The sequence below is a fragment of the Geotrypetes seraphini genome, chromosome 3, assembly GCF_902459505.1.
Source record: "Geotrypetes seraphini chromosome 3, aGeoSer1.1, whole genome shotgun sequence".
NCBI lineage: Eukaryota > Metazoa > Chordata > Amphibia > Gymnophiona > Dermophiidae > Geotrypetes > Geotrypetes seraphini.
Window position 1 is genome coordinate 97150410 of NC_047086.1, and position 20647 is coordinate 97171056.

The following is a 20647-nucleotide window of genomic DNA, read 5'->3' on the forward strand; positions in this document are numbered from 1 at the left end:
ACAATGCACATCACATCAAAATTGAACAATCCCATCCACCCCTCCCCACCCCCCAACAGCAGAATACAATATACATCTACAGAATGAAAAGAAGCATACAAGTTCAAAACTTCGTACCTGTGGAGTCAAAGAATCCCAAAAGGTACTCCAAGTTCTCTTAAAGTATCGCCCCTGTAAAGAGGTCAGATCCCGGATCTATGTCCGCTCCAGTTTAAGCAAAATGATCATTTGTATTCTCCATTCAGTAAGAGAAGGCGAACTCCCACTAAGCCAGTTAAGCAAAATGACTTTTTCCCCATATGTATGGCTTTCCGCAGAAATCTGCGAAACCCTTTTGGTACAGGAGTCTGCTACGAAAACAGATTAAATAACAGAAGAGCGTCCAACTTAATGCCACAGGTCCATAGAGACGATATATAAGCAAGAAGAGTCTTCCAAAAAGCCAAGACAAAGAGACAAAGCCAAAACATGCGTTCCAAAGAGGCAAGTAAAAGACAACACTTGGGACAAGCACCATCCGTGGACATGCCCATATGCAAAGCCCGTTTAGGCGAGATGTAAAGACGGAGCACAAATTTGTAATGTTGTTCCCAATGCAGTACATTATCAGAGAAGGTAGAATAGGCCAACACGAATATTTTATAGTCCTGATGGGACAAGTTGATATGCAGATCTGCAGTCCAGGCCTCAGACTACTTAGGGTAATAAAGTTCAGTGGTAGAATCCTGGAGATAATGATGATGAAACCGCGACGGAACTTGGAGCTGCACCCTCAAGGTGTAGCAAGTGGCCAATTCATCTTGGACATCCTCGGTTAAGTCCTCCCATGGGACACTTCAAACATAATGTTGAAGTTGCAGATAAGAAAATAGGTCGCTCTGAGTCGGGGAGTACTCTTCCTGAAGACTATCAAAAGACTTCAGTTTGCCTTCCTCAGTAAGCATATGAAACAAATAATATATGCCTTTAGCTTTCCAGCGATGAAACATAGACTCTGTCTTACCCGGCAAGAAAGCTGGATTCCCACAGATAACAAGATATGGGGTTACCTGTGAAGAGAAGCCTTGCCTCATGAGAAGCCTTGCCTCCTGCAAAGCCAGCACCATGTGGAGACTGCAGCAGGCAAAATACCAGAACTCTGAAGTATAGGAGGCATAGAGAATCCCATCACATGCAAGTAACAACTAAAATGCGAAGGGCCCAACAAGGACAATTCAACAGGGGTAATGGTAAAGTCCTGTGCATTCCTATACTAATCAGTAAAATGCCTCATTGTACAAGCCACAATCAGATATCTAACATTCATGAGACCCAACTCCCCATAACGCCTAGGAGTTTGTATAATTTTGAATGGGAAGATGTGCCCTCTTTCCTTGCCACAAATAATTTTGCAATAAAGAGTATAAAGCCCTCTCATCCTTCACTTTCAAAAGCAATGGAAGCATTTGAACAATGGAAGCATTTGAAATACATAAAGCCACTTTGGGGCCAGGACCATGTTAAATAAATGAACCTGGCCCAAAATAGAGAGTTGCGCGGGGACAGAAGTCCCACCCGTCCCCGTGAGGAATCCCACCCGTCCCCGTGAGGAATCCCTCCATCCCCACCCGTCCCCGCGAGGAATCCCCTCCGTCCCCGCCCGTCCCTATAAACTTCAGAAATAGTTATTTCATTTAATTATGCTACTGAATTAAAGGCTCTGGTAGAAACCCATTTACAAATAAGCAAAAAGACTTTATTAATTTGGAAATATTAATTGGGAAGAATACATACTTTGTAAACGGGTTTCTACCAGAGCCTCTTTTGTTTATAAATTTTTATCAACACAACTAATATACTACTTTATCCTGAAGCAAAAAAAGAAAAAGAAATAGAATTCTTTTCCTACCTTTGTTGCCTGGTTTCTGCTTTCCTCATGTTCTCATTCAGTTCCTTCCATCCACTGTCTCTCTTCCTTTTGCATCTTCCATTTGCTCTGTTACTGTGCCTCTCCCTTTCTCCCCCCTTTCAAATTGGTCTGGCACCCATCTTCTTCCCTCCGCTCCCCCCATAGTCTGGCATCTCTGTCTTCCTCCCTGCCAGCATCTTCTCCCCACTCTCCCTTCCCCATATCCTGTCAGCGTCCTTCTCCCCCCTCTGTCTTCACCATGTCCTTTCAGTGTCCTTCTCCCCCCTCTGTCTTCCCCATGTCCTTTCAGCGTCCTTCTCCCCCCTCTGTCTTCCCCATGTCTTTTCAGCGTCCTTCTCCCCCCCGTCTTCCCCATGGCCTTTCAGCATCCTTCTCCACCCCTTTGTCTTCCCCATGGCCTTTCAGCGTCCTTCTCCACCCCCCCCCGTCTTCCCCATGTCCTTTCAGCGTCCTTCTCCACCCCTTTGTCTTCCCCATGGCCTTTCAGCGTCCTTCTCCACCTCCCCCCGTCTTCCCCATGTCCTGTCAGCGTCCTTCTCCCCCTTCTGTCTTGCACAAATGCTTTCAGTGTCCTTCCCCCCCCCCCCCCGTCTTCCCCATGGCCTTTCAGCGTCCTCCACCCCTTTGTCTTCCCCAGTGCTTTCAGCGTCCTTCTCCCCCCTCCTTCTCTCCCGCCCCGGGTGCAGCACAGCCGGCCAGGTCCCCTTACTTTTGTGCCGACAACAGCCCCGGTCTGACAAACCTCCCTGCCCTTAACCGCGAATCTAAATTTCCTTCTTACAGCTGCTGTAAGAAGGTAATTTAGATTCGCGGTTAAGGGCAGGGAGGTTTGTCGGACCAGGGCTGTTGTCGGTCGGTCGGGGTAGCGCCACAAAAGTAAGGGGACCTGGCCGGCTGTGCTGCACTCGGAGCGGGGTGGACCACCCCCATCCCTTGGTAGCCACTCGAGCCGCGAGGCTACTCCTCCTTACCTACCCTGCCTGCAACACAGAGCCGAACGGAAGTCTTCCTGACGTCAGCGCTGACGTCAGAGGGAGGGAGGGCTTTGTTTAAGCCCTCCTTCCCCTCCGGCGTCAGCGCTGACGTCGGGAAGACTTCTGTTCGGCTCTGTGCTGTAAGCAGAACAGGTAGGGAGAAAAGTCGCGCAGCTTAGTACATCCAGCCCCGCAGGAACCCCGTGACCCTAGGGGGCGTCCCCACGGGATTCCCGCGACCCTAGGGGGCGTCCCCACGGGATCCCCGTGACCCGAAGGGGGAACCCGCGGGATTCCGGTCGTCCCCGTTCCCGTGCAGCTCTCTAGCCCAAAAGTGACAAAGGATAGGCTCTCCACAGCACAAGGCGAGCTGCAGTGTCTTGACAGTAAATGAGATATATTGACTTTATACAGCAAGGACAATTGCGCCAATATAGAAATTCCCAAAGATTTCAAAGATTTAACCTCCCACTGCATTGGAAAAATCTCCTCCCAATTATCTTTAACTGTAATAGGTAGTGGCATAGCCTTGGACTTATGAAGATTAAGAGAGAAACCCAAGAGAGCTTCATATTCCCTGATGAGAGATAATGCCGGGAAAGATAGTTCAGGATTAGTAAGTACCAACATAAGGTCATCCACATATGCCAAAATCTTAACACTCAAAGGCGGATCCTTCACGCCACATACCATCTCGCTGGCCAGAATGGTATGTAACAGGGGCTCCAAAGAAATAAGAAACGAGGACAGGGGACACCCCTGCCACGTATCCCTGTGTATAGAAAAGGGGGCCATTCTAACCCCATTGAACCTTCGGGACAGTAAGGGAATTTTTTAAGTACCTTCTTACTTCTCATTTATAATCTTAATGTATATTTTCTTCAAACCGCTTAGAACCTAACGGATGTAGCGGTATATAAGAAATAAATTACATTACATTACATTAATCAGCAAACTAGCCAAAGGCGCAGCGTACTGCTGAAAGATAGGCCCCATCAAAACCCATATACTGAAGCGTGACAAACATAAAAGGCCACCCAACCCGGTCAAAAGCCTTCTTGGCATTCAGACTGCCGGTAAAGAATGGTAATCACAATAGGTCAAGGATAACGGTAACTTGCGTACATTAACCACAGATTGATGACCCTTCACAAATCCAGTCTGCTCTGGACCAATAAGCCTAGGAAGCACTGCCGCCAGCCTGGACGCCAAGATGCCTGATAACAGCTTAATATCCACTTTAATTAAAGAAATCGGGCGGTATGAAGTAACCAGCTCAGGGGCCACGCCAGGCTTGGGTATTAAACTAATTAATGCTACGTTTTCATGTGGGGGAAATAGACCACCGTCTAAAATCTCCTGATGATAACCCGCTAATGGACCCACCAACTCTGCTTGCAAAATCTTATAATATTCACCGGAAAAACCATCCGGCCCAGGAGCTGAGCGGAGTTTGAGACGTTTAATGGCCCCTTGCAATTCCTTACCAGTAAGTCTGGCATTTAAAGCTTGCTGTTCATCTAAAGTCAGTCGAGGGAGACCACACCCCCTGAAATAGGCCAAAATATTCCCCTCAGCAGGAGAATCTGCTGCCGAGTAAAGCGTCTTAAAGTAATCTTGAAACAATCCAGCCATCTTTTCCAGGCTAGACATAAGAAATCCCTGGGAATCCTGCAATGCTAAGATAGTTCTATTCCCCCCGAATTCCTAATCACTTGTGCCAATAAAGACAGAAAACAATTCCAGCTCTTGGTCCAGTCCCTAGTCCTGGGTCTTCTAGAGTATTGCAACATCCTCTATCTCACCTGCCCCGCAACCGTGATAAAACAACTACAAACAGTATAAAACACATCTCTGAGACTTATCTACTCACTGAGGAAACACGACCACATCACAGCGACTTACTTTGATTCACACTGGCTCCCAATACAAGCAAGAATACTATTCAAATTCTACTGTCTACTATTTAAAACCATAAACGGAGACTGCCCAGCCTACTTGAACAACCGACTAATCCAAACAACCACAACCAGACATAGGAGAACCCACACTCTATTCATGCAACCTCCAATCAAAAATATCAAACAAAAAAAAAATGTACGATGGCCTCCTGGCCACTCAGGCAGCAAAACTAGACTACCAGTTCTCCAATTTACTGATCACGACCCCAGACTACAAATCCTTCAGAAAAGAAATAAAAACCCTGTTGTTCAAGAAATTCTTAAAGACAAACTAACACAGCATCATCTCAATCCCCAATCATCTCAATCCCCAATAGCAACCCGCTCCACTCCATAACTACCTATGTATTCCTAAATGTCCAAATAACTCCTTATGTAATCCGCCTTGAACAGCAAGGTAATGGCAGAATAGAAATCACTAATGTAATGTAATAAAGATCCAGATTTATTACCAAATTTATGATAATAGCCCTTATGATATAACAAGGAATGCTGAGTTTTCTCATGAATAAGAATAAACTAACCTGAGTGGCATGCAAGAAATCCTTATTAGCTTTGGTCGAACTCTTAATAAATTTACATTTCACCACCTCAACCTGTTGTTCCAAACGCAAAATACCTACCGCCAAGCACTTCCTACGAGTACACATAGAAGCAATTACCGTGCTCTACATAACAGCTTTAGTTTTAGTCCAAAACAGGGAAGGTTGACATGTGCGGAGCATTATGATGCAAGTAGTTCTTCCACCGCTGATGTAAATATCCCCTAAACTCAAGATCATGATAGAAGTAGGCAGGGAAGCGCCACCCTCGAGACCCCAGAGAATGCATACGAAGTTCTAAGTCAATCCAAATAAGAAACCTCCTCGGGACCAATAACCGCCGAATAAAATCATCTCAGGACGCAGAGCTTATAAAAATCTAATCTAATCTAGAAAAGGAGCTATGTGCCCTGGAAAGGTGAGTATAATCTCGTTCTGTCATGTGAAGAGCCCTCCACACGTCTACCAGGTTCAACTCCGAGGCAAAAATAGCTAATAGGGAAGAAGCCATCCCCCGCTCGAACCACCCTGTGACCGGTCTAACATTGGGGGTCCTCACAAGGTTCGTGTCTCTCACCACTATCAAAGCCTTATCTTGATAGGGAGTCAGCAATGCTAACTTAACCCGGACAAAACAAATTTCATCCTTCTTGAAAACAGCAAAACCCCAACCTTGACAAACATAGAAATTAACTCTATCACATATCCCATTCAACCCACGCTAAAACTCCTCGGAGTGCTGATAGACAGAGGCTGCACCATTCAACCACAAATCAACAAAATAATAAAAACTTAATTTGCCACTATGAGAAACCTTAGACAAGTCCGAAAATTATTTGACAGAAAGCAATTCCAACTTACTATATCTCCCTTGCCCAACAACAAAGATGAAACAACTCCAAACAATACAAAACACAGCCCTAAGACTTATCTACTCTTTGAAAAAAATACGACCACATCACGGAGGCCTACCATGACTCACACTGGCTCCCAATATAAACCAGAATACACTTCAAATTCCTTTGCATGCTATTTGAAGCTATAAATGGACACAGCCCTTCCTACTGGAACAATAGACTAACTCATTCCACCTCAATCAGACACAGGAGAACCCAATCAATATTTGCACACCAGCCAACCAAAAATGTGAAATGAAAAAAAATATGACAACCTTCTGGCCACCAGAGTAGCAAAACTGGACCGACAACTCACCAATCTGCTGACTTCAACCACAGACTACAAAACTTTCAAAAAAGAAACAAAAACCAATGAAATTATTGAATGATATTTATGTTACCTGTATAGATAATAGTGTAATATGTGGAATATCTTTTGTTCTTTCATTTGAATGACTACTGTTTTTGATTAAAAATCAATAAAGAATTAAAAAAAAACCCCCACATAAAACCAATATAACTTTATCAATAAAGTCCCAAACTCCACCGCAAATTAGAAAATGCTCTTTTATAATCTTATGTATTAAGATTATAACAATTCTTATGTAATCTGCCTTGAACTGTAAGGTAAAGGCGGAATAGAAGTCACTAATGTAATGTAATGTAATAAGCACCAAAAAAAACCACACATCTGGTCAATTGGGACCATAAACCACTAACAAGATAAACTCTCGCTCCTGAAAACAAAGCTTCAAGAGTAGGTCACGTCCCTCAGTGTTTTTTATTTCAATTCAGCCCTGCAAGGAGCTGATCTATGTATGAGCACTGCTACCCCTCCCTGTCGACCACCCGAGGAAGAGAAGAAAACATCCCCCACCCAATCATGCCACAACTTCAAATGTTCCTCATCATTAAGGTGTGTTTCCTGTAAACATGCTATAGCAGAAGAGTGCCTCTTAAGGGTCTGCAAGATTTTAGTCCTCTTTATAGGCAAAGTAATCCCACCAGCATTCCACGAAACTAATCTGTCTGTGAAATCACTGAGCACTGGGTAAAAGGAGGGTCAACTTCAACAAGCAAATGAAAAAGCGTAGGCGCCCAGCCCTTGCCCCCGCTCGCAAGAAAAATATGTCCCACAGGTAGTAGAGAAGAAAAGAAAGAAACAAAAAGCTAACATAGCAAAAAGAAGACAGCACAGGATGCAATCTTTGCCACACAAACATGTCCCCCTTCATTCTGCATATGACATCCCACAGCCCCTCCAACCAAAACCCAAACCCAACCAAGCCCACAAAGCAACACCCCAAAGCAGTTCCCGCATATATGCAGGAACCCAGAGAGCACTAAAATGCAATGGGCCCCACCCACACCTAATAATACACAGTAAAGAACTGAAGGAACATGGTCCCCAACCAATGTAGATATTATATAGTCAAGAAAGAGCTGAGCCAGAGCCCATCAGTAACAAATGCCAACAAACAATGGCTCCAGCATCAAAGAAGGGATACCAGAGCCAAAAAGGCCTTAACTAGACCACAACAAGGATGCAAAAAGCTAATAGTCAGGTAAGCTGTGTAACTTGTTCCTGGGCGTCCTCCATATTATCAAAAGATTTCCAGACCCCATTGACATGGATTTTAAGGATAGCCAGATACAAAAAGAGAAACCGGATCTTTTTCTTAGCCAAAGCAGAGCACATGGGCTGAAATTTCTTTTGGCGTTCCTGTAAGGCCACAGAATAATCCTCGAAGATGCGAATTTGCGCTCCCTCATAAACCAAGGAATCCCTTTTGAGGCGGTATTGCTGGAAAAGCTCTACCTTATGTAGATAGCTAAGCAATTTAGCCACAACCATTCGGGACCTCTGATGATCCGCACCTGCTTTCCCTACCCAGTGAACCCTTTCCAAACATAGAGAGCCCATACCTGGGGGCAGAGGAAGTTCTGCCGACAGCCAGGTCAAGAGTGCACCCAATTGCCGATTATGGAAGATGCTCAGACACTCCAATAAAGCGGAGATTCTCTTCACGATCGATTTTCCAGATCTCCAATTTTATCCTCCTGTACAGTCAGGCTCTGCTCCATAAGCGTAAACTGTTCCTGCAGGCCATTATTAGAATCCTCCACCGTAGAGACCCGGTTCTCCAGTACGGGTCACCATCTCTCCCAACAGCGTTTCCAGGTGAATAATCTGCCCGGAGAGACGCTCCATCTGAGGTGCTAACGCCTGGCTCACAGTGGTGGTAAGTTGCTGTAGTTGTCTCACTGTAAATTCAGATGCCGGTACCATGCTGCCGGCAGCCATCTTGTCCTCGGCCGGCTGTGTTTTTTTTCTTTGTCTTTTTTTGCGACTTTACTCACCATACTGCCACCAGTCTTAGAAACAAAAGGGTCCATACAAGAAGAAGAGTATTGTGATCATGTTGCTAAAGTGAAGAACGCCCAGAAAGGCACTGAAATTTAGCAGTATATGAGAGGGCCTGGGAGCTGCAAAAAACCATGACCCGCTCCTCACTGCTTCACCTGGTCTCTTTCTTGTTTTTATAAAACAGAGGAGCCAGGTCTAGGTGGCAGTACTAGCGCATGCTCAGGGGATCCTTTAAAAAGAAAAAAAAAAGCTATGTTTCTCTGAGCAAGAGAGAGTACTGCACACTGATCTGCCTTGGTAGGTAACACTAACAAGTGCACCCGTTTCTCCCCTGCTTGTCAACGGAGAACACACAAACACAGAAGCTTGATAGGTGGCTCAATATCTGGTATCAAAATGATTGTAGATATTTAGGAGGTTGGAGCAGTATGTGGACAAATAAGTCTGTACTGTAATGACAGGCTACATCTTTGTGGTAGGAAAGAGGATCCTTGTTGAAAAATTCAGATGACATATCTGGGCATTTAAATTAGAGGTTGGGGTTGGCAAATAGAGCAGATGAGTTCAGAAAGTCACCGTGAGCAAAAGTGTGACAGCAGTGGAGAAAATAGACCATCTTAGCAACTCTTATCAGCACAAAAAGCTATGTAGAAGATGAGCCAGTTTTTGTATTTGTGTGCTTACAAGATGTGTAGCCTATGCATTCAGGGCTATTCATGGCATTTTAGGGTACATACTAATCTAATCCTTAGGTTTGTATACCGCATCATCTCCACGTTCGTAGAGCTCGACGCGGTTTACAGTAGGAGAAATAGGAAGGAATTACAACAGAGGGTTAAAGGTAGAAGTGTGAAGAAAATTTAGAGGACTTGGGATGCCAAGATATAAGAGTTTCCTTGATTCCTAAGTTGGAGGGAGACTTACATTTTTTGAGAAAAGCCAGGTTTTCAGATGTTTGCGGAAAACTTGGAGAGAGCTCAAGTTCCGAAGAGGGGAGGTAAGGTTGTTCCAGAGCTCAGTGATTTTGAAGTGGAGGGAGGTCCCTAGCTTTCCTGTGTGGGAAATGCCTTTTAGCGAGGGGAAGGATAGTTTTAATTTGTGGGAGGATCTGGTGGTATTAGGGTTTGAGGAATTCCAAGAAAGAGGGATAAAGGGAGGGAGGATACCATATAGGATTTTGAAAGTTAAACAGGCGCATTTATAGTGGACCCTGGCGATTATTGGAAGCCAGTGGAGCTTGGCCAGGAGTGGGGAGACATGGTCAAATTTACTTTTAGCGAAGATGAGCTTGGCCGCGGCATTCTGAATCCGTTGGAGTCTGTGGAGGTTTTTCTTAGTTAGGCTTAAGTAGATAGAGTTGCAATAGTCCAATCTGGAGAGGATGATGGATTGGACAAGGAGGGTAAAATGTTTTTGATGGAAGCAGGATCTAACTTTCCTCAGCATGTGAAGGCTGAAAAAGCATTTTTTTTACCAAGGATTGGAGGTGGTCATTGAAGGACAATGTGGAATCAATGATGATGCCCAAGACCTTGCTCGAGAACTCAAGCTGCAGAGAGGAGCCAGAGGGTAGTGGGATGGAGGTGGGTAGGTGATCTAGTTTTGGACCGAGCCAAAGAAGTCTTGTAAAGTAATGGAACATAAAAACAAAGTAATGGAAAATATAAACAAAATCTAACTCCAAACAAGTGCTGAAAGGCAGGGGTCTTACTTGGAAGGGTATGTCGGGGCTTAGTGTTACAGCCAATGCAGTCAGAAAAGATGGAAGAAATCTGTAATGTGAATGTACAGATGGAAATCCAAATCTTATTTTTCAGAAAAGGATTTTTGACATGACAGTAGATTTGATCATTTTTTTGTAAAATCTGTGAGGTTTGAGTTCAATTCCACTCTAGGGTCCTTTTTGCTTTATTTCCATGTTTCTTTTGCTAATGAAAAACTAGCAAAATAGCTTCTTACCAGCAAGAACTTAGTTTTCATTACCTATTGACTTTGTTAACCCCTTTTGATATTGAAAGCATATTTATAGCTAGGATTCTCATATACAAGAATTTGCTCTTCCAGCTTTGAGCTAAAGAATATGGAGATAATACATCACAATGGCCCTAGGGAACCCTCACATAGGTGTGTTATACCACCCTGGAAAGCTCTTAAATTGTACAGTTTTGAAAATACCTTGCTCTTCCAGGCTTTGGTGAATATCGCATGCTCATTGCCTTTTCTTCTTTTGTTCTCTGGAAACTGGTAAGCAATTTTGTCCTTAGCTGTGGCTCTTCAATGTAAGTAGTAAGAGCCAGATTCTCAAACCTTACTGTGCCTTTAACGATGGTTGCTAAACTGGTTCTAGCTAGTTTAGCGTGCCAGTATTTAACCGGCCGATTATCAGAACGGCTCACTGTGGTCTTTTTTGAGCTTCCTAGTACACTCCAGCTCTGCCATGCAAATGTAGTATAATGAGGTCATTAATATTAAAATGGTAGTAAAAGAGACTCATTAATATTTAAATGACCACTCCGGGCGATTCTCTATCATCGCTGGGTGATTCTCAAACCTCATTGAACTATATCTGTGGACAAAATTTTCCAGAAAAGTCTCAACTGTTGTAGCCTTACTTTCTTGTCAGTACCTGAGAGCTGATTGGCTCAGACACTGACAAGAAAGTAAGGCTTGACAACTCAGCCCCTCCCCCCTCCAAAAAAAGACCTAAGATTCCCCCCTCCCTCCCATCAATCCCCTTCAGGGCCGTTAGATATGATGCTCATTCTCGCCTACCACCAGCATTCCCCCCCCCCCCCGACGGCCCCCCACCCCTTTAAATTGAAGGTCGGCTAGAGGATACACTTGGCACAGGCCTAAGGCCCTAATTGGCTCAGGTGCCTAAAGCCCCACCCAGGGGAGGGGACTTAGGTGCCTGAGCCAGTCATGACCTTAGGCCCTTCCCAGGGCACCCCAGGATGTACTGGGAAGGAAGAAGGCCTGCCATTTTGAAAAGGCATGCCTGTTGGCCAGAGAGAATGAGTATCCCGTCCTTCAATTCCAAGGTACGGGAAGCTGTTGGAGAGTTGGGAGGGGGGTGGAGGATGTCTGCATCCTTCCTGCCGTCTTTCAATTTAAATGTATGGGGGAGAGTGGCAGGTAGTTAGGGTGGGAGCGGGGGACCACGGCTAAGCAAAAGGGAGTACACATCCCTATTGCCGATCTTGTACAGGGTATTGGGGGGTTACAGGCAGTGGTGGGGTGTGGGTGGGGTCAGTAGGAGAGGGGACTCTTCTTTCTGCTGCTCTCCCTACCAGTTAATCAGCTAAGCCAGCAGGACTCGAGGAGATCTGCGACTTTATTGATTGGGGTAGGGAGAGCAGCTTTGACAGAAGGGAGGAGCTGTGCTTAGCAACTGCTCTTATGAGTAAGCACCAGGCACAGTTCCTCCCACTCTTTACCAGCGATTCTCTACGCAAATAATGTGTATATAATTTGTATGCTATAATGCTGAGAATACACTTGTAAAATAAAAATTGCTCCCACTATGGCCACTACATTTGATTTGCAGGATTTTAGTGATTTTACCTATAGTGATAAAATGTTTTACATGCACGTAACTAGGGCATCTCAGAGATTTACTTCCTTAATTCAGGGAAGAGCAGCTTGAGCTTAAAAATATTTTGTTAAAACTAGATGCTAAACTAAATTAAACTAAAACTTAGCTTTATATACCGGGTCTTCAGCCAGAAAGGAGCTTGATTCGGTTAACAGTAACTAAAAAAAATACTTAAAAGTAACTATCAGGAAATATTAATATAACTAGTTTCCAAAGTGTTTGGCAAATAAAATAGCTTTTAAAGATTTATGAAAAAGTTGAAAAGGACCAGGCCCCCTTAAAATAAGAGGAAGTTCGTTCCATAGTTGAGAAAATTTGAAAACCAAGGATTGACTGAAATTCTTGACTCCTTTGAGTCCTTTCACTGAAGGAAGGGAGAGTTTGAGTTGTTGGGTGCCTTTTACATTCCATAATAAAGGGACAAGAGGGTTGAAGGTACCATATAAAATTTTAAAAGTAATACATGTACATTTAAAGTGAATCCTGAGAATCCAGTGAAAGTTTGAAAGCAAAGGAGACACATGGTCAAATTTACTTTTTCCAAAAATTAATTTTGCAGCAGTATTTTGTATTAGTTGGAGTCTTTGAAGGCTGGTCTTTGTTATGCCAAAATAGATAGTGTTACAGTAATCTAGCCGGGATATGATAGATTGGACCAGAACAGAAAAGTGTTGTTGGTGGAAAAGGTTTCTGACCTTTCAACATTCGAAGGCTAAAAAAGCACTTTTTGGCAAGAGAGTTTATTTGATCCTTAAAGGTAGGAGAAGAGTCTGAGAACTCCCAATATCTTGGAAGAGAACTAGATCTGCAGGGAGACTCTGGAATCCAAAGTTACAGTTGGAGGAAGACAGTCCAATTTTGGGCCTAGCCATAAAAGTTTTGTTTTTGTAGCATTTAGCTTCATCTGGACGGACATAGCCCATTGTTTCAAAGGAAGCTGAAATTATGGAGAATGGATTCACGGGGCTGTTCTGGTTTTTGTTTTGCTGTAGATAAAGGGTTTTCATCCCAGTCCTCTGGACACACACCAAGACAGTTTGGTTTTCAATTCAAGATATCCACAATGAATAGGCACAATAAATTTAAATGCACCATGCCCATTGTATGCAAATTTATTTCATGCTTATTCATTGTGGGTTTCCTACAAACTTGACTGGCTGGATGTGTCCCAAGACTGGGTTCAGAACCCTTTTTATAGATACAGTGCCTATATATGATTTCACCTTGTCCAGGCTTCCTTGAAGAGCATCGACCCACATAGCACCAATCACCTGAAAAGTTGGCACAATATTTTGTAAAAATTTGTACTGTAGGTTAAGAAATTTCACTGTTTCTTTCTAGGAATTCACTATGCATGATACTATTGGCTGCTATTTAGATTTGGACAAAAGCGTGGTCAAGTTCTCCAAAAATGGTAAGCTGAGAACTTTTTATTTGATTATAATGTTAATATTTTTTATTATAATTTTCTGTATATATTTTTTTTCTCCCTCAGGAAAAGATCTTGGTCTTGCCTTTGATGTTCCTTCACATTTGAAAACCCAAACATTTTTTGCATCTTGTGTACTGAAGGTAGGTATTTTTTCATCTTTTTTGTAAAGATTTGTAAAATACTTCATTCTTTAGTGTCCTCTGAGACTGAGACATTGACTTTTGGCTATAGTACAAGTGGACTGTGCAATCTCATCTACAATCACTCTGTTCTCACTCTCCAGCAGGTGGAGGTGGTAACCATGTGCAGTCTTTCCTTGTGATAGTTAGGGCCTGTTGGATGTGATTAGTGGCCTTTTTGTCCCTGTTTGTGGGTGCTGGATAGAGCTTAGGTTCGACCGACCTCGGGGTAGCGCACTAGATTGGTCGAGTCCCTCCACCTCCCCAAATTTTTTTCTTAGAGGTCTCTCGGCAAGTCAAGGCATATAGCTTTGAGAGCCTGTAGAGCAGGGGTGTCAAAGTCCCTCCTCGAGGGCCGCAATCCAGTCGGGTTTTCAGGATTTCCCCAATGAATATGCATGAGATCTATTAGCATACCACGAAAGCAGTGCATGCAAATAGATCTCATGCAGATTCATTGAGAAAATCCTGAAAACCCGACTGGATTGCGGCCCTCGAGGAGGGACTTTGACACCCCTGCTGTAGAGTCTGCTCATTTGTTTGTTAAAGTTGCAATTGGAAAAAAAAAAAATCCTGTGGCAATGCCAGTCTGAAGAGAAGCTTTTAAGTAGCTTTAATTGATGTTTATTGTTAATCGGCAGTTTTTGGGGGGGTTTTTGTTGCGGGTCCCAATAAGCACTTTAAAGGGAAAAAACTGCTCATTGTGTGCATGACAAACGGGAAGGTGGCCGGCATGTGCACAGAGTGCTTGGGGTGCCGGAGAGCAGGGTTCCCCTTCGCATGAGCACCGCTCATCGGCTGTAGGTAGTGCCTACTGTCCACAAAGGGATTTCCCCAGCTGCAGAGGGTTGCGGAAATAAAGTTTCTGTATAGTCCTTTTACGGATTGGTATTATACCTCACTGCTACCAGAAGGTGGAGACTGAGATCAAACTTGTATATCAGTATAGCTTCCCCTCTACTAATCCAGTCTTCCTCAGTCTCCGGTACAGGTGGTAAGGCTGCCCGATCAGGAAAAAAAATTTTGATTCAATTCAGTATTGAATCGATTTTTCAATTCAATTTTCCTGCCCAATTGGGTGTTTTTTTCAAACATCCTGGTGGATTTATTTTATAGCCTCTTCACCCCCTTTGCCTTCTCCTAACCACATTGGCGCTGTGGTGTAAACAAAATAAAGAAACAAAAAGGACTTTTCCTCTGTCTGTTAAATCCTAGCTCACGTTTGCGGTCTAACACCAGCTCAGGCAGGATACACTTTTCAAATCTGACATATTGTAATCACAAAACAGAAAATAAAATTATTTTTTCTACCTTTTGTTGTTTGGTCATTATTCAAATCTTGTTGGTTCCAGGCTCTGGTTGTCTTCTGATAACTTGCTTGCCAGGGTCTCCTCCTTTCTCCGTGCTAATCATCAATCTTCTATCTCTGTCCTCCCCTTCCCTCCCCTGGAGGTCTGGCATCTTTCCTTATTTTCGTCTCCATCCACAGATCCATCTTTTCTCAACTACCCTTTCATATAGCATCTCTCCCTCCTTTCCCACCACCCCAGGGTCCACCATCTCTCCCTTTCTGTTCCTTTCATCCCTAAATTTCATTGTCCACCATCTCTCTTCCTCTCCTCTGTTTTTAGACCCATTATTTATTCCCCCAAAGTCTGGCATATGCACGTCTCTTTGAACCCCCTTTCCTCCCTCCCTCCCTCCATGTACTTCTACACCAGGACCCCCCTGAAGGCCTGCACTACCCCCCCCCCCCTTGAAGGCCTGCACTACCCCCCCCTTGAAGGCCTGCACTACCCCCCCCCCCCCCGAAGGCCTGCACTACCCCCCCTGAAGGCCTGCACTACCCCCCCTCCCCCAGAAGGCATGTGTGTTCCTCCCTGACCTCCCACACTTTCATTTACCTGATTCCAGAAGGGAGCAGCCTGCAGTGAGGATCGCTGGTACTTTAGCGATCATTGCAGGTTGCCATAGGCCTTTGGAGCTATCTTCCCTCTGCCGCGGTCACGCCCCTCCTCTGACGTCAGAGGCAGGATCGCGGCAGAGGGAAGACAGCTCCTGAGACCTATGGCAACCTGCAGTGATCACTAAAGTACCGGTGATCCTCACTGCAGGCTGCTCCCTGCTGGAATCAGGTAAATGGAGGTGCGGGAGGCCAGCGGGGAAGCCGAACACTGCAGCACTTCATGATAGACCCTCGCCCTCTAAAAGAGGAGCGGCAGCGGCCAGTCAGCAATCCTGCTTTAAGGGGCGAGGGAGGGAATGATCAGACAATGAATCGGGAGGCCGATTTTAAAAAAAAAATCTATTTACTCAAAATGAATCGATTTGAATCGGGCAGCACTAGTAAGGAGGGCTCTTTGGCACAGAGGCAGTTATGCAAGTTGGATGTCCTTAGGGTCCTTCGTGCTTACATTCAGCGGACCCAGGAATTTTTTCAGTCGGATCGACTGTTTGTCCTTCTCATGGGTCCTCGTAAGGGGAATGGTGCTTCTAAAGCTACGATAGTGTGCTTAATGAAAGAGGCTATCGCTTTGCCATACCTTCTTTTGAAGAAACCTGTTCTGGATTTTCTCACAGCTCATTCCACTCGGGGTCATGCGGCCTCTTGGGCTGAAAGTTCTCGTGTGCCTCCGGTGGACATCTGTAAAGCTGTAAAGCTTCTCTCCATTTCTTTATTCACTACTGTGTGAACGTTCAGGCACATCAGGACACGGTGTTTGGTGAGCGTGTTCTGGTGGCGACCTTTTGGAGGTTCCACCCTTGATGGGTATTGCTTTAATACATCTCATCCACTCTGTGCTGGTCTGGAGCAGTGGTTCCCAACCCTGTCCTGGAGGAACACCAGGCCAATTGGGTTTTCAGGCTAGCCCTAATGAATATGCATGAAGCAAATTTGCATGCCTATCACTTCCATCATATGCAAATCTCTCTCATGCATATTCATTAGGGCTAGCCTGAAAACCCGATTGGCCTGGTGTTCGTCCAGGACAGGGTTGGGAATCACTAGTCTGGAGGAATGCTAATTTTCTTTTTATTTTTTAGCTCCTCCAGACCTGCACGGACCCAGCCCTGTCGTTTTTGTTCGGTGTCTTTTCGCAAAAAGTTTGTGTGCAGCGGCATTTTGTTTCATCTGGTGAGCTATGGGGACATTTTTGAAGGTTTTTATTCGAATCGGTATCTAACAGTATTACTTGGTATTCTCCTTCTGCGAGTGCAGTTGGTGTTTTGTAGTTCACAGTTCCTGCTTGGCCATTCGTCAGACTGATTGTAGATGGACTGCATAGCCCACTTGTATTACAACCAAAAGTCAATGTCTCTTTCTCCACCTGCTGTCAGAGAAACTACCCATCCGTTCTGTGCTGGTCTGGAGAGACTAAAAAGAAAATATAGCAGGTAAGAACCTAATTTCTCCTTTCTTTTTAGCTGATTAACATTATTAATGGAGCTTTTTACTTTATAGGTGCCATTTAATGTGTATTTTCCTTAATGATTTCTTTACTGCTTATATAGATATCAGCTTTCTTATGACATACCCTTTGCATTTAACATTTTGTTATCCTGCAGAACTTTGACTAAGCCAGTCTTTTAATTTTGTTTCTCTTCAACCATTCGGATATGGACTTACTTTTATGTGTTGTATCGGTATCTTTCTGCATAAACCAATTATGCTTCATCTTCAGCACACGAATGGATGACTGGCATGCTCCTTAAGAATTTTTGGTACAGTGTAGAATTTGCTATTCTTAAGTAATGATAAATTTTCTGGTTCCTAAGGCAGCAAAGCATATCCACACCATCACTGTGTTTGACTGTTGGTATGATGATCTTACTATATATTTGCTTTATGCCAGACATATTAGGACCTGTGGTGTATGGAGTTTCATTTTTGTCCTTAGAACATTATCCCAAAAGGCTTGGGATGTCATCCAATGTGTATTTGGAGATGTGAATTGGTGTTACCCTTGGATATTAGCAGTTTCTGCCTTGTCATTTTCCCATGACTCCTATTTTTGCATAGTATCTATAGTATCTTAACTGTGGAGTCAGGAATACTGACCTTTGATTAGGCTAGAAAGGCTCGCAGGTCTTTGGCTGTTTTGTGACTTCCTAGATGAGTTGATACTGTGCTCTTGGAGACATTTTGGCAGGCCAGCCACCTTTAGGAAGATTCATCACTGTTCCAAATCGTCTCTCTTAGGAGTTAATGGCAGTGAAGAAGTCAGACACCGCAAGTGCCTTCCCTTTTGCCAAGTTACTATGGGCTCTGCCGGTCTTGATCCTTCCCCCTCTGGTTACTTCCTGATTTTTAGGGGTGGGATTGAGGGAAGGCTGTGCGACATCTGGCTTCTTTATTGCCAGCCGGTTTAGCAGGACAGGAACCAGGCAGGGCTTATCACAATCCAGATGTGTGCTGACTCCTCACTCCCCACTCCTCCCGGTGGCCGGCAAACAGAATGGATGATCGCTATTGGTGGCCGCCGAGAAGAAACAGCTGCCTGCCTTGCATTTGGGGCCTGCTCCAGACCCGCAACTCCGTTTCCCATAGCCAGAGCCTCAGGTAGGTAGTGCTGAAAGTGGCAAAGGGAAAGGGTGACGGGGAGAGATCTTAGATGGAGGTAGAGGGAGAGAGATGGTATTGTAGGAAAGAGGGGAGAGGATATGCTGGATGGGAGGGGGCAAGACAGTAGATACTGGTTAGAAGAGTGAAAATAAAAGGGGAAAGAGAAGATTCTGGAAGGGAGGAGAGAGGGAAAAGTTAGAACCCCTCTCCCCAAATCCTGACGAATAATAGGATGAGGGAGATGGAAAGCTGTAAATAGAAGCAGATAGAAATGCAGAAAAATAAATGGAGGAAACCTGAAAGGAAAAAGTTAGTCAGAGATGGATGTAGGAGAAGAAGTGAAGGAGAGAAAAGGCAGATAGACTTAAGACCCTGAAAAAAAATTAAGAAATTAAGAAAAGACAGAAGAAAGCGGAAACTGGGATAAGCATGAATAAAATAGCCAGACAACAAAGATAGAAAAAAATAATTTTATTTTTAATTTCATGAACAGAAAATACAGTTTTATCCCAGGACAAGCAGGCAGGTATTCTCACTAATGGGTGACATCACTAATGGGTGATGTCATCAGACAGAGCCCCGGTACGGACGTCTCACAAGCACGTGTTGCTTGTAGAAACTTAAAGTTTCTAGATGCCCGCACCGCGCATGCGCCGGTGCCTTCCTACCCGGAGATCCGGGCGTGTCTCCTCAGTTCTTTCTTTTCCGCGGAGCTGAGAAGTTCAACTTCTTCATGCGCTAGCTGAATTCAGTTAAATTTGCCTTCCTTGTCCGCGTTTTCGTTTTCTTTTAATTACAGTTAACAGTTCTTTTCTTTTTCAAAAAAAAAAAAAAAAAAGAAGATTATTTCCTCCGGCGGGTCGAACGGGCCGGCCACGTGGCTCAGGCCCACTGGCTTCGACCTCGCGGCGGAGATTTTCCGGCCTATGTCCCGGCCAATCACCGGGTTTAAGAAGTGCAGCAAGTGCCAACGCGCGATTTCACTCACGGACCCTCACTGGCGCTGTTTGCAGTGTTTGGGCCCTGACCACATCCCGAAATCGTGCGGGCCTTGCTCTACCCTTACGGCACGCTCATTCAAGCGGCGTTGCCTATTGTGGGAATCGATGTTCAAGATGGACGCAGCTAAGGATCCCACAGCCTCCACTTCATCTGATACCTCCCCGGTTCGGGCGAAACCGGCATCGACCACCCCTGCATCGAGTGTGGTGAAACCGGCATCGCTCACCCCGACACCATCCACGAGCTCGACGTCGGTGCCTGCCCCGGTCTCCTCGGTTCAGGTACCTCTTCCTTCCACAGTGCCACCAATGGTCATCAAAGTGCCGAAAGCTACTAAGCAGAAGCACTCGACCTCGAAGGAGCGCGATGTCCGTGCAGGAGGACCCCCTTTCGGTGCGGATCCCTCCCTATCGGCTTCGCTACGGTCCGTGCTGGAAGCTCAATTCGTTGAGCTCATGCAGACCATCGGACCCGGGCTCATCGCTGCCATACAGGGTGACCTCCCGGTACCGATCCAAAGGGGCGGTCCGCCCCCTCCCCCTCCCCCACACCGTTCGACCTCGACAACCGACGAGGACGAACGGGGGAGGGCGGCGATGCCCACGCGGCAAGCCTCGCTTACCGATATGCCGCCATTAGAACCCATTACGCCTCCGCGCCAACATGGGACCAGACCTCCGCTCGATACTCGAAGCCCTGGGCATAGTCAGGAAGAGTTCTTCCGTACTCCTTACCAGACTTGGGTAGCATCGCAAGAACCCGCATCGCAAACCCAGTTGCGATCCACCGCTTCCAGCCCTATCCACTTGGGGGCCTCGGGAGACCATGCGATGCACAGACGATCCCGATCCCCGTCCCGCCACCGAGACGGGCACCGATCGAGACACTCATCCTGGCACTCCTCACGCCATTCGGAGGTGTCACCGCAGAAAAAACTGCAACGTAGGGGATACTCCTCATCAGAGGTGTCCCCTCCGAGGGGCCCGGAGTACGAGGAGACACCGGTACCCGATTCTCCTTGTCACTCCCCGATGTCCACGGACCTGGAGGCCTCATCCTCCTCCAGCCCGTCCCACAGACCGACGCTGGCGGAACAATTGTCCTTCTCATCATTCCTCCGACAAATGGCGGATGATCTGGATGTGACCCTTGACACGGGCTCCAGATACTCCAAAGAGTATCTGGACACCATGCACTTACCTAACCCTCCAACGGAGTCGCTTCG

The 20647-nt window shown here is 45.3% G+C and overlaps 1 protein-coding gene across 1 annotated transcript in view; it reads left to right on the plus strand.

Annotated features, from left to right (window-relative positions):
* DDX1 (DEAD-box helicase 1) overlaps window positions 1-20647 on the plus strand; it is a 194657-nt gene that overhangs the window by 84998 nt on the left and 89012 nt on the right. Inside the window, exons 10-11 of the mRNA XM_033936340.1 lie at window positions 13587-13659; window positions 13741-13817. Of these exons, the coding sequence (XP_033792231.1) occupies window positions 13587-13659; window positions 13741-13817 (150 nt within the window). The remainder of the gene's footprint in view (window positions 1-13586; window positions 13660-13740; window positions 13818-20647) is intronic.